The sequence below is a fragment of the Apostichopus japonicus genome, chromosome 8 (genome assembly GCF_037975245.1).
Source record: "Apostichopus japonicus isolate 1M-3 chromosome 8, ASM3797524v1, whole genome shotgun sequence".
NCBI classification, from domain to species: Eukaryota; Metazoa; Echinodermata; class Holothuroidea; order Aspidochirotida; family Stichopodidae; genus Apostichopus; species Apostichopus japonicus.
This window is the reverse complement of record NC_092568.1, coordinates 35069392-35081863: the sequence shown is the minus strand read 5'-3', so window position 1 is coordinate 35081863 and position 12472 is coordinate 35069392. Positions and strand designations below refer to the sequence as shown.

The 12472-nt window shown below is 36.3% G+C and overlaps 1 protein-coding gene across 5 annotated transcripts in view; it reads left to right on the top strand.

Annotated features, from left to right (window-relative positions):
• The first annotated feature begins 4 nt into the window (after positions 1 to 4).
• LOC139971752 (cilia- and flagella-associated protein 70-like) overlaps positions 5 to 12472 on the top strand; it is a 38297-nt gene continuing 25829 nt past the window's right edge. For 2 of the 5 annotated variants that reach the window (XM_071978476.1, XM_071978475.1), the window contains exons 1-13: positions 5 to 134; positions 1345 to 1425; positions 1598 to 1784; positions 3183 to 3364; positions 4934 to 5110; positions 5783 to 5910; positions 6088 to 6142; positions 6952 to 7046; positions 8436 to 8523; positions 9058 to 9127; positions 10072 to 10133; positions 10800 to 10943; positions 12104 to 12130. In XM_071978476.1, coding sequence (XP_071834577.1) covers positions 1345 to 1425; positions 1598 to 1784; positions 3183 to 3364; positions 4934 to 5110; positions 5783 to 5910; positions 6088 to 6142; positions 6952 to 7046; positions 8436 to 8523; positions 9058 to 9127; positions 10072 to 10133; positions 10800 to 10943; positions 12104 to 12130 — 1296 coding nt within the window. In that variant the 5' untranslated portion in view covers positions 5 to 134. The remainder of the gene's footprint in view (positions 135 to 1344; positions 1426 to 1597; positions 1785 to 3182; positions 3365 to 4933; positions 5111 to 5782; positions 5911 to 6087; positions 6143 to 6951; positions 7047 to 8435; positions 8524 to 9057; positions 9128 to 10071; positions 10134 to 10799; positions 10944 to 12103; positions 12131 to 12472) is intronic. The other 3 variants (XM_071978479.1, XM_071978477.1, XM_071978478.1) reach the window with 3 other exon arrangements.

The following is a 12472-nucleotide window of genomic DNA, read 5'->3' as shown; positions in this document are numbered from 1 at the left end:
CACAATCTGCTTTGGTTGCGTAGCAACGAGTAGGACCAGCGATTCAACGCGTAATGCAAATTGTGTTGAAAAATTCTTCTCTCAAGATCGTTGGTTCCTCTTAGACTCCTTGTGGAACGAACATAAATAAATACGTAAGTAATGACGAAATGCTATATCATACGTTCTCATCTAATGATTTTTATTGTATCTATATTATGATATTATCCTTGTCCTGTGTCTCCAATCAAATCCTCCCTCCATCAGTCAATGTATCTTGGAAGCATTTCCGCGAAAATTTACACCTGTTACTGTATGTGCAGCCGAATTTACACCTGTTAGTACTGTTAGGCTGCTGCCAGTGCTACTAGTGTTAACTTAAGCTGTATGTGCCCCGAAATTAAAAAAAAACAACGTTCTACACAAATTTTTATATGATTTGTGCCTTCTGTGCATTCAAAGCGGCCTAACTTTAGAATCTGTACCATATGAATGGGAAAGTTTACTTCAAATCGGCAGAATAAGGTTAGGGGTTAGGAAGTAGGGGTTAGGAATTAGGGTTAGGAAGTAGGGAATAGGGTTAGGGAGTAGGGTTAGGAAGTAGGGAAATAGGGTTAGGAAGTAGGGTCGAATGGTACGGATTCTAAATTAGTACCTTAAAAGCACCTTGAATCCTGGACTTGGCTTACTGAAAAAAGTTGTGGTCCAATTCTCATGCGGTGGGCACTAGTCCAATGATGGTATACGGTAAATTCGCGATAGTATGCTGATGATGTTAAAAGGAAAGCAATTATGATGAGCTTGCTGATTTTGCTCAGTGTTTTAGTTCTATCCTTCAGTTAGGGATTTCAGTGATGGTTTGACCAAATTCTGCCATAAATAGAGAGAATCCTACGTTGTAATTTAGGTTGGGAGTCAAACTGCTTGAAGCAAGGAAAAGTTCCGAAATTCATGTATGAGTTGAAGTTAATTTGGTTAACAGGCGAAATAATTCACAGAAACGTCTCAAAATACAAAACTGATGTTTCCTTGTTTCACTGTGGTAGTTTTTGCTGTTTTTGCTTAGGCTTCAATATATAAAAGTTGTGATTGAAGAAGTTGTTAAAATTTGACTAAGGAAACAGCAACTACAGTGTATACCAGTGCAGCTACATTTGTATAATGCAGTTTGCAAATATAGATGAACTTATCTTATACCACCATACTCATTATTTGTCTGGCTGCTATGTGAATAACATGACACAACATGTTACTCCTATACAGCCAGCTGCCGAGTGAATTTGGAGACATGTACCGAAAAAAATGGCTGAACATTGTCTGACTCCGAGTGTTGGCCCGTTCTAATATCTTTTCTCTTCTCTTCAGATGATGGCTTCAGAAGATGAGCCACAAAAATTTAGATCTCCAGAACCTATATCAATTACCATCCAGAGAGCTAGAAACCTGGTAAGAAATTTGATTTAATTTAATTTCATGTCTCTGGCACAAAAAATGGTAGAACTTTAATAATACTTTTAAATTAATTTGCTACTCAAATGATAAAAGCATTTTGCACCTGAAGTTGCCTTCTCCTTTTCTTTTAACAAGAGCCCAAGCACTTTTGCCTTTTTATTTTCAGAGAGGAAGTAAAGGGGATACCCTGAGTTCTTTAGTCAGAGCAGAATATGGCAGCAACCCACTGGGGGAATCCCCCAAAGTGGACATGGGAGAAGATGGGTCCACCGAATACAATTTCACAGCAAAGTTAGAATGCACCTTCGATGACCCAGCCATGTTGGATGAAGTTGCATATAAACCAGTACTTGGTAAGAGAATGTTACTTGTGTTACGTGACTGCTAGCTATCTATAAGGGGGATTCAACTACTCAAGATTAACCAGCAGTCAGGAGCACAAAAGAAGAGATGAGAAAGGAGAATTTGTTCTGTTGAATGATAATTAAACCATATGATCAAGATTAACACAAATAACAAATTAATTTCAAATACTTCCAAAGTGAATTCGTTGAGGGCAGGGTGTGGTTTGCTAAGGTGACGAGATTGTGGTTCTGTAGAGTTGGCGACTAAATAGGTTGGCAAGAAAGCATGGTTCTAAATTGGCAAATAAATAGGTTGGCGAGCTGAAACGGCTTGTTCTGGTGAGAGTTTGATGGACAACGGTAGAGGCTTTGTCCAACTGAACACCAGGGTTATTAAAGGGGTATTCATTGAGTATGGTATAGCAAACGCCACGTGGAAGCAGGCACAGAAAGTGTGGTTTTGGATTTGGTGAATAAATAGGTTGGCAAGAAAGCATGTTCTGAATTTGGCAAATAAATAGGTTGGCGAGCTGAAACGGCTTGTTCTGGTGAGAATTTGATGAACAACGGTAGAGGCTTTGTCCAACTGAACACCAGGGTTATTAAAGGGGTATTCATTGAGTATGGTATAGCAAACGCCACGTGGAAGCAGGCACAGGCAAAACAGAATGGCAGTGTAAAAGTAACTAAGTAGTACGGCGCTGACAGATGACAAAAAGATAGGCAATATGTGTAGCACAGAGAAGACACCCTTCTTGTTGGGCACAAGTGAATAGAACTCTCTCAATTAAAGCTACTGCCTAAGAGGAGCTAGCACAACATAGCGATTACGTAACAATTTGTATAAATACATTCCTAAGGTACACAATCAATTACAGTGAACTACATGCGACAGTTGTGCATTCCTTGAATAGAATGCACAGACCTCATAACACTCAAAGACAAATGTAGAAAACAGCTAACAATTGATTCAATAAAAGAGTACTTAGTAAGGATGTGGATGTTAGAGTAAATAGAGAAACAGAAAATCTTCAGCAGATATATCTTGTTTAAGTGTAAAGAAGTGTGGTTGAATGGTTAGAAAAAACAACAAGTGTTAGGCTACAAAGATCATCTCAAGGGAAATGAAACTAACCTATCTGCAGTACAGAGAGTGAACTCAAGGGCAAATTAAACATGATTGCTATTACTATAAGGAGAATGTCATGTTTGTGTTAAGGGTAAGGGAGACAGGGGAGGGATGGGATCAATGTGGGGGGGGGGCATGATGAGGTCAATGTAGACCTACCAATATGTTGCATGGAGTAAGACTCATGTCTACTTGCCCCACAATAATGCTATTACTATAAAAGTAATTGGCTGTGTTGTAATAAACATGTTCCTAATTGTCCTTCTTTCTGAATATAGTGACATTTGTGGAAGTTCTACCAAAGGAGAAAAAACAGAAGGAAGAGAAAACAGTTTTACTTGGACAGTGCCCTCTAGATTTGCTACCACTGGTCAAAGGTGAAACCAAATTTAAGACTACCTTGACCATCCATCCTCTCCCAGGCTCTCCCTTGGAAGGAATCTCTATCGATTCACCAAAGGTAAGTCATACCTGAAGGTCATGAAAAAAAAAAACATGAAATAATGGTCACTCATGCTGAAAATTCAACAAGCAAACTAATACCATCCTCAGAGCATTTTCTGTCTCATTGAGACAAATCTAGCCTATTTTAATTGTTGGGAAAATATGTGGTGGGGGAGGGGATGGTTGACAACCCCAGGAAACTACTTTGAAATCTACAGTTTTTAGTATCTTACAAGACAAAACTGAATTTTTTTAAATACTTAGTTAACTGGTAAAACCTGATTCTGCAGTTTTCCTAAAGTGTTTTAATGTCCAGTGATTTGAGACGGGGGTCTCTGAATTAAGTATATATAGAATGCGAACATTTCTTAGGGGATAATCTTGCTATGTTAAGCACCTTGTTTTGCAATTTAACCATTCAATCTTCTTACATGTAATGTATATTGGCATGGGTAGGTTTCAAGGGATTGCATGTGTATTCACTCAACTGGACAAGACAGTTAAAGAAGAAGGATCTTTTAATGTAACCTGACTCTCTGAAGGATCTTTTAATGTAACCTGACTCTCTGAAGGATCTTATAATGTAACCTGACTCTCTGAAGGATCTTATAATGTAACCTGACTCTCTAAATGATCTTGTAGTGTAACCTGACTCTCTGAAAGATCTCATAATGTAACCTGACTCTCTGAAAGATCTTATAATGTACCTGACTCTCTAGAGATTTACTAGGCAAGGAATAATCAACCTGTACATTAAATCAACCTTTCAAGCAGGGTTGCCATTTTTTTTTATGATGCAACTGGCCAAATCAAGCAAAAAGAAGCCAAATATGAATTTGCTGCTATTTAATGACCATTGAGCCTATATGGGTAAGAATTTTGTGGGCTTGCAATTTGTTGCAATTGGGGTCAGCTCTGAACATTAGGGAGTGAAAGTGGATAAAGAATTACCAATGTTTTCATCGACACATAGACCTATATGCAACCTTGAGTCGGACTAAGCAACTTGATATGGTGGAAACTTTTGGTTTTTGGGGGAATTGAACAATTTTCAGCTACTGTTACTCTTAAATTGATCAGCCATTACAATAGCACCCCCCCCCCTCCCAAAAAAAACCCCATTTCGCTGGCCAATGGTATTTTGAAAATTCCAAATTTAAAATGCCAACTGGCAACCCTGCTTTCAAGCCATGTTGATCACAGAGTTGTTTGTATCTACTGGGAAGCCTTTTGAAGGAATCAATTTTGAAGCAAGCTGGAGATGACAATTTGTGACTGATCAACAAAGCTATACTATATCATGCTCTGCTGTAGTAGTTGTAATACAGGCTAAAATCACAAAATTCTCTTTGTTATGTCAGTAGTTTTATTTCCATTCTACTTTCCAAGCTATTCAATTATGTCTGAAACACTCCTTAAAAGTCACTGTTTTGTTTCAAATCAGGAAAATAGACATAAACAGACAAAATTTGGATAGATTAATCGATCCTTATCCTGACGTCACCCGCTCGATTCTTGTATTAGCCAACAGTTTGAGTGCCGTTTCAAACTTTGTTTTTGCTCTCTATGACATTGTCATTTATAGGCTGAAGTAGATGTCATTGTGTCCGTCAACCATCCTCTGTTAACAGAGACGGATCTACAGGACGGTAACTTGCTGACCATAACGGTAGAGTCAGCATACTCTGTGCCGGAATCATGGAACCCCAGTGGCACTCAATATGTCTACAATATCACACTCCCCATGCCACTCACAGCTGAGGTAATTTGAAGTGTTTGTTTCTACACCTACCATAAGACCTCCATCCCCATTGACTTTAGGGTCACTATATATATAAACACATATATACATATATCCACTCATGTAGCTATGGGGTACGATATATATATATATGGATTTTCCTTCTCATTACGTTTCAATTATATATATTCATTTGCCTTCGTCGTTTACCTCCATGTCATCAACATAAAAGTCTGTTCAAAGTATCTCTTTTGAGATCTGGCTTTAGGAATCACAAATGATTTTAGAGTTGGTTAGCATCATGTTTGATCTCTAGAGTAAGACAAAATATGTCACCAAAAACAGAACTAGTCTTGTTGGATACAGATGTCAAACGCCTACAGTGAAATTACGACCTTCCTTACTGGTTCGAGCCTCTCGACATACCATCAGCGTCCATAGCCTAGTTGGTTAGGATGTCTGCGTACAAAGCGGGAGGCCCGGGTTCGAATCCCGGTGGAGGCTGGAAGTTTTTGCACTGTTCTGGATTTTCCTTCTCATTAAGTTTTCAATGATATATATATATATATATATATGGAAAAGGTAGCAGATAATTTATAGGTGGCTTCGCATAACTAGTTAGCTATTATGTGTACAAATTGCTAGTTTACTCCATTAAATGAAATACATAAACACATTTATCTCAATTTACAGAAAGAGTCGACAATCGTTGTGTCAAGCGGACAGCTAAAGTCCATCAATGACAAAGAACAACCGTCTCGACAAAAGAAGTGGGCGGTGCCAGGCTCTGCCCAAGCTGGTTCTATATTCATACCAGACAAGTGAGTCTAAAGAAATGTACATATTATATTAAATTTTTCAATCTCCAGACAACTGAATTTTTGTTTTATCATCAAACTGGATTTTTGCTTTTCTTTTTGAAAACTTCTCAAGATTTTCCTCTTATCTGATCTTGTTAATAATAATGCAAATTTCAAATTATCTTCTGATTTAAACAGATACATATCAGAAGCAAACAGGGATGAAGAAAATGGAGAACTAACTACCAAAGAAGTAAGTCACATTTGCATCGTTAAAATGTCACTTTTAGATGGAACATTAAAGCCCAGAAATTGCAGTTATAATGAACCTATAATTAACATTAAAGTTTCTTACATTGAGTCAATTAGAGACAAGAAGGCTTTTTTAGGTGATTGGCTGTGATGATTTTCTTAACATTTCATTATTTGATAAACCTAAGATGATACAGTTCAGAGCAGTAAGTGTTGCTTCCCTGCCCCTTTTTTTTGCCCCAGCTCTGTCCATCTTATCAAAATGATATTAGTGTTTTTTCAGTTTGTTTAACGTAAGTGGCCCCACAGTTAATTTACTACTGTTCCTTCTGGGTGTCAAGTAATTTCATTGGTTGCTGTTAATGTATCTGTAATACATATGTTACATTCATTGATTCTGTATCATTTTTACATGGCCAGTTGAAGCTCTGACGTTATATATTTAAATGTATACATATATATCAAAAACCAACCATCGTATTATCTTCTTAATTGTTTACATTTTAAAATGACAAAGGATAAATATCGCTTCGACACAATTGATCTTGTTCCTGTCATGTATGTATTTTAGATCCTCCTGCAAGCAGGAACTTGCGATGAAGCCTCATTGGGCTTATCAATCCCGCAAGCTGACCGAAGTCAGTCTCTTACATTCATATTTAACGTCCATGATTATGAATTGTGAATTGTCAACAACTCTGTAACTGGACGACATACATTAATCTTGGAGTGACTCTAACTCTTGTCATTCTCTGCTTACTTGATATGGCCGTCCAAGTAGTTGACAAACATGAATTTTGATGTTTTCAGGATCGAGATTTCAGAGCAGAAGCGGAGAGTGAGAAGAACCGAGTGGTGTGGAACTGTGAGAGGAGAGCCTTCATGGATCCTGGAGCAGTGCAGAGGTATTCTAAATAATCTGAAGTTCACTGCCTACGACTTACAGCTCTAGTGTCTATCTTAATGGAATCACTTTTTGTTCACTCTGACCCTATATATCAGGGGTTCCCTAACTGGGGTGCATGAACCCCTAGGGGGTGCATGTGTCCATTCCATGGGGCTCGTGAGATGTGTCTGAAAGTCAAAACTGAAGTACTTTTTGTTGAACTAAAGTCTGATGTATCATATAATTTAGTAATGTACAAAAGTCGTACCTATCGGCAAACTCTTTTCGCCTTCCCTACGCATATGTTGCCATAGTAGTACTGTACTGTGCATGTGATAGTTGATCTTTTACGAAGCACTGTTATGCGTATTATAGTATTATAATAATGACTCAGATCGTGTCTCAAAAAGTTGGGGCTTCGTGGACAACTCTGACATCCACAGGGGGTTCATGGGGGGATAAAGTTAGGGAAACCCTGCTATATATTGTATTCAGTACCACTCTTAAAAACAATGCATGGTTATGCTACTTCAGCCTCTTCAGGTGATGACGTCAGTTACAACTTCAGTCCAGAGTGTAAATCAATAAAGATTTCTTTATTCCGTATTCCTGTAATCCAAAGATTATTCAACGCAGATGTAATGTTGAGTCGATTCGTGGTTTATTAGCTATGATATCTGGTAATCTGGTAATCTGTTAATCTGTTAATCTGCTAATCTGTCAATCTGGTAACTAAACAAATAAAAACGAAACATACGTTTGTAATTAATTAATCAGGAAATCGATTAATGAACAAGTCAATTATTGAAGAATAAATACATAAATCCAAATCATACAGAATAAATAATTATGTATGCAACAAATATACAACGTTACATCAATTAAAGCACAACTTACATAAAATCTTTGGTTTAACACTGGGAAATACTTCTTGCTTCAATACGTTCTTGATATTGACTGAACTCAAATTACGGTAAATGACCGTAAAGACAGAACCAACGAAAACAACAAAATTCAAACACATACTTACGCACGCACGCACACTCGCACAAACACGCACACGCGCAGTAGCACTGCAACTTTACATGACGCACACTTCGTAACAATACACAAACAACACATCGTGTGAGCGCGTTTACACAGAGCTCTGAGCAAATTAAATCTGTTTTAGATATATCTGGCTGTGAAAGGGCTTTAAAATATATTCTCAGGGGTGTCAATAGCCAGGTACTCTATTCTTCTCATTAATATTTTTGCAAGAACCATGGAACTGTATGCTGTTTGGCATTATGCATGTTTGTTGTTTGTGTTTGTCATTAAAGTTTTATATAATTATGATATTTCTCTCTTATATTTTTATTGGGGACAATTTGTTTTTATGTAATTTTTCACCTCTTTGAACTTGCAGCTTGCAGACCAAGATTGCAACCACTAGACTTTGGCCTGTGGAGGTAATGAGGATGCCCACTCCATCAGCTAGTAAAGGCAAGGGCAAGGTATGAACAACACAAAATAGTGTCAAATTACCAATTAAGGCAATTTGAAAAACAATGGTATATTTTTATACAAAAAGGAAGTAGTACTCTGTCTTTAAGATAACTCCCAAGCTTATTGAGTTTGTTTGTTTTTTAGTGATCTGTCATTAAAGAAAGAATCAGAACCGAATTCACAGTTGCATAAATTAATAATAAATACAATGATAACTAGTCTTATATAGCGCAGACTCCAACAAAAGTTGTTCAATGCGCTTTACGGGGTGCTGAAGGTGCAAAAACTAATAGAATTGAGAGAAAAGACTAGTTTTAAGACAGTGTTGAATTAAATAATAGAATCCAAAGACCTCAGTTTAACTGGCAATTTCAAGACTATGGGAATCCCTTATTCAATAGAAAAACAAAGAGTAACTTGTCTACAAAATATCTCCCAATTTATATTGTTTTTGAATTTTTATTTATCTCTATATCTTGACCTAAATGGCGAGAACCTTCTTAACTTTAACTTCTGCTCGATCATGATTTTACAATTTTCAGGACGAAGAGAACCAAATATTTTTCCATGGTGTTGCTTACGTCAATCTTGCCCCTCTGCTCTATCCTGGGGGTAAGTAAAGCTTCTCTCCATAGTTGCAATGATCTTTGACTGACGTCAGGCTCACTTAATCCTTTTGCACTTCTTTTACCGGCGTCACAAATGTTTCTTTGCTTGTTGAACTTAATACATGTTTTAGGCTGTTTAATCGTGTATTTCAAGGTAATTCCTGACACACTTGGATATGATAAGACAACAAAGAAATTCATCACCATGACGACAATTTAAGATCAAAGATGATAAGATTTTACCTCTCAAGGTTCATTCTTAAGGATTATTCTTTAACTTTCTGGTATAGAATTGTCATTGAAATGCTGATAATTATCGCTGACATCCTTGGCTTGTCCTTCCAACCACTCAATTAAGTGGCTTCATAATTATCAAAATTTGGTTCATGTTTGTCACCCTCTTATATGGAATCCATTGGAGAAAATAAGCAATGAGATAAAAAAATACAACAAAACATAAGCAAATAGAAAGTTTCATAACCTGAGCTATAGTATTTAAGAAATGAATGTTGCAGATTTTGGGTGAGAATGGTTTTGACCTTGTTATGTATTAAAACCCAGTACTAGCACTGTAGACAGATTGCAATATGTTTTGCATGAAGGTACAACACCTACCCTATTGGAACACCAGGTTTTTTACCATGTTGTCTTGAAATTCTTGATTATCTATCTGTGAATTATTGTGAACCAATATGGTATTGTCTGATTTTAAAACTGTGGGATGGGTGGTGGGGGGGGGGGAGAGGCAAAGGAGTGGGGTAGTGGGTCCCAGGAAACTTGCATTTTTTTATGCTACGCTCGATGGTTTTATGATAGTTTTTCCAATGCATTAGCTGTGTGCTTAACAAGTATGAATTTACATTATTGTTCTCATGTTGAGCTATCCTCTGGGAAATTACCTACAAAATTATGCATTCAAGTGAACATTTCAAACGATTTCCTTCTTAGTGAAAAAGATCCGTGGAGCGTACACAGTACATGCTTTCAATGAACAAGAAGTCTTTGAAAAGGTAAAAATTTGACAATTTTTATGTTCACTTTCTTTAATACATAAATTATGTGGGTGTTTTGTGAAGTTTATCTGAAGTTAGTAATCTGATTTCTGTTGGTCTATTTGTGCTGAGTTTGTTAGCATCATCTGTAGATTTGACTGATAAAATAATTGGTTCTGCCATTTGGAAAACATAGTTGTGTATTCTGCTCTTGCCTGGGAGAGAGGGAGGGAAAGATGGGGGAGGGGGGAGGAGGAGGGGCGGGGGGTGGATGAGGTGAAGGGAGAAGTCTGTCCTCTGATCCCTGTGCCTCTGAAATGATTACTACTATTTTTTTACGTTAATGATTGGATGTATGTTCATACAAATTTAAATAATTTAACTTTCTTTTTGCAGCAAAATATTACCAAAATTATGTAATTAATTCATTTTATTGTTTTGATATCAAAACTTTCTTTTCTCCTTTCAGTTTACATGTTTAGTTTGCTTTGTTTTTTTCATTAGACATAAAATAAAGATCAAAATAATATAAAACTGCTGGCAAACTGCTTATCCACTAGAGAGCCTGTGTAAGAGAATGTGTGAAGTAAGTTGGCCTGACGTTTCGATCCTAGCAGGATCTTCTTCAGATGCTAAAATAAAGATGATAGAAATGCTGATTGTTTTCAACGTCTTGATTGACAGACAAAGAGAAAAGGAGGCTTGGCGGAAGAAGCAGTACGAGTGGCTACGTCAATGTTTCGGAATGCGTCCCCTTTCTTGAAGGGAGGAAAAGGAGGCAAAGATGAGAAAGGTGGTAAAGATAAAGACAAAGATGTAACCAAAAAGGTAGGAAGTCTGAAAAGTAGATCTTTTTTTTTTAAGATGATATTTTCTTTAAATATTATGAAATTATTTTTCTTTTTGTTTCCACAATATAATTCCATGTTGCGGCTTTGCATCAATTTGAAAGATTGCCAGATTATCAACAAAATTTGTCCAACTTTGTCATATAGTCAGTGTGTGCGTGCTCTTGAATGTGACTCAGCAAACTATTGGATAAGTAGCGTCTGCAACAATATTTTTAAAAGGGAGTAAAATACTTACATGCTCGTTGATAAAATTTCGTTGACTCAACCCATAGAAACCAAAAAAATCCCTGATGGTTGTTACAATTTTGAAAGTGAAACTTGATCAGATTTCGAGCAAAACTAAAATTTAACCAATTTTTATCTTTGTGTGCATTTGGAACTTACTATGATTGGGAACATAGAGCCAACATATTTTTTTTCACCCATTTTCTAATGATTTTTCTCACCATTGTAATGAATGAGTGATAACTTTCAACAGTGTTTCATTGTTTTCTAGTTTTCAAAAAAAGTGTGTATTCAAAGTTAAGAGTTGATATTCAAAGTTAAGAGTTGATAAACTCAGGGGGTGAAATCCAGATTTGTTTACTTAAATGAAATTTTAAAGTTACTTTCAAGATTTGAACCCTTAAATGTTTGCTAAAAGGCTTTAGATTCAAGCCTTTATGCCATTTAGTAATTACATTGCAATATTACTAAATATTGGTTTATATGCTGTATTTAATCATTTCATTCCAATATTACTAAATATTGGTTTATATACTGTATGGCCTTGCATTTTGATCTTATTAATGATTTTCATACCTGTGATATACAAAAAATTGGTTACAATTACAAGAAATTTCTGTATTCAAAGTTAACAGAGAAAGAGTTTAAATTCCAGGTTTTCTAAAAGAAACTAAAAAAAAAGCTGCTACAATCTTCTAGGTATTTTCAAGTACATAAACAAATTCTGAATCCTTGAGGTGTCACTAAAGACTTTATGTTCTGGCCTTTTATGCCATTTTAATAATGACATTTCAATATTGCCTTATTATACTGTAGGGTTCTTTAATTGTGATTTTATTTATTTGCTATTTATTATGTTTTATCATTATTTTTATATGTTTTATATGTACAAAACATTGGTTGCAATTACAGGATTTATCTCCGAGAAATGGGAAGAAGGTATAAATCACCTACATCTAATATAAAGAGCAATATATTTAAACTGTCAATCATTCTGTATAAATTATACATTACGTATGATATCTTTCTGTGTGCACTGCAACATTTTCAAAAGTTCTTACATGGGGAGGTGAGAGATGGGGATATTTTCTTCTCTATAAAGATTTTCCCTAGAAAGTACATCTCCTCCCCAACCCCCTCCCAACCCCAACCCCACCCTCACCTTCTTTGGTAGATATCAGACATGACTGACGGAGGTAGCTGTTGTCACCTTGTAAATGTCACATATTATTGCGCAAATTATTTGACTTCTCTCACTCATGCAACTGAACAGAGTCATTT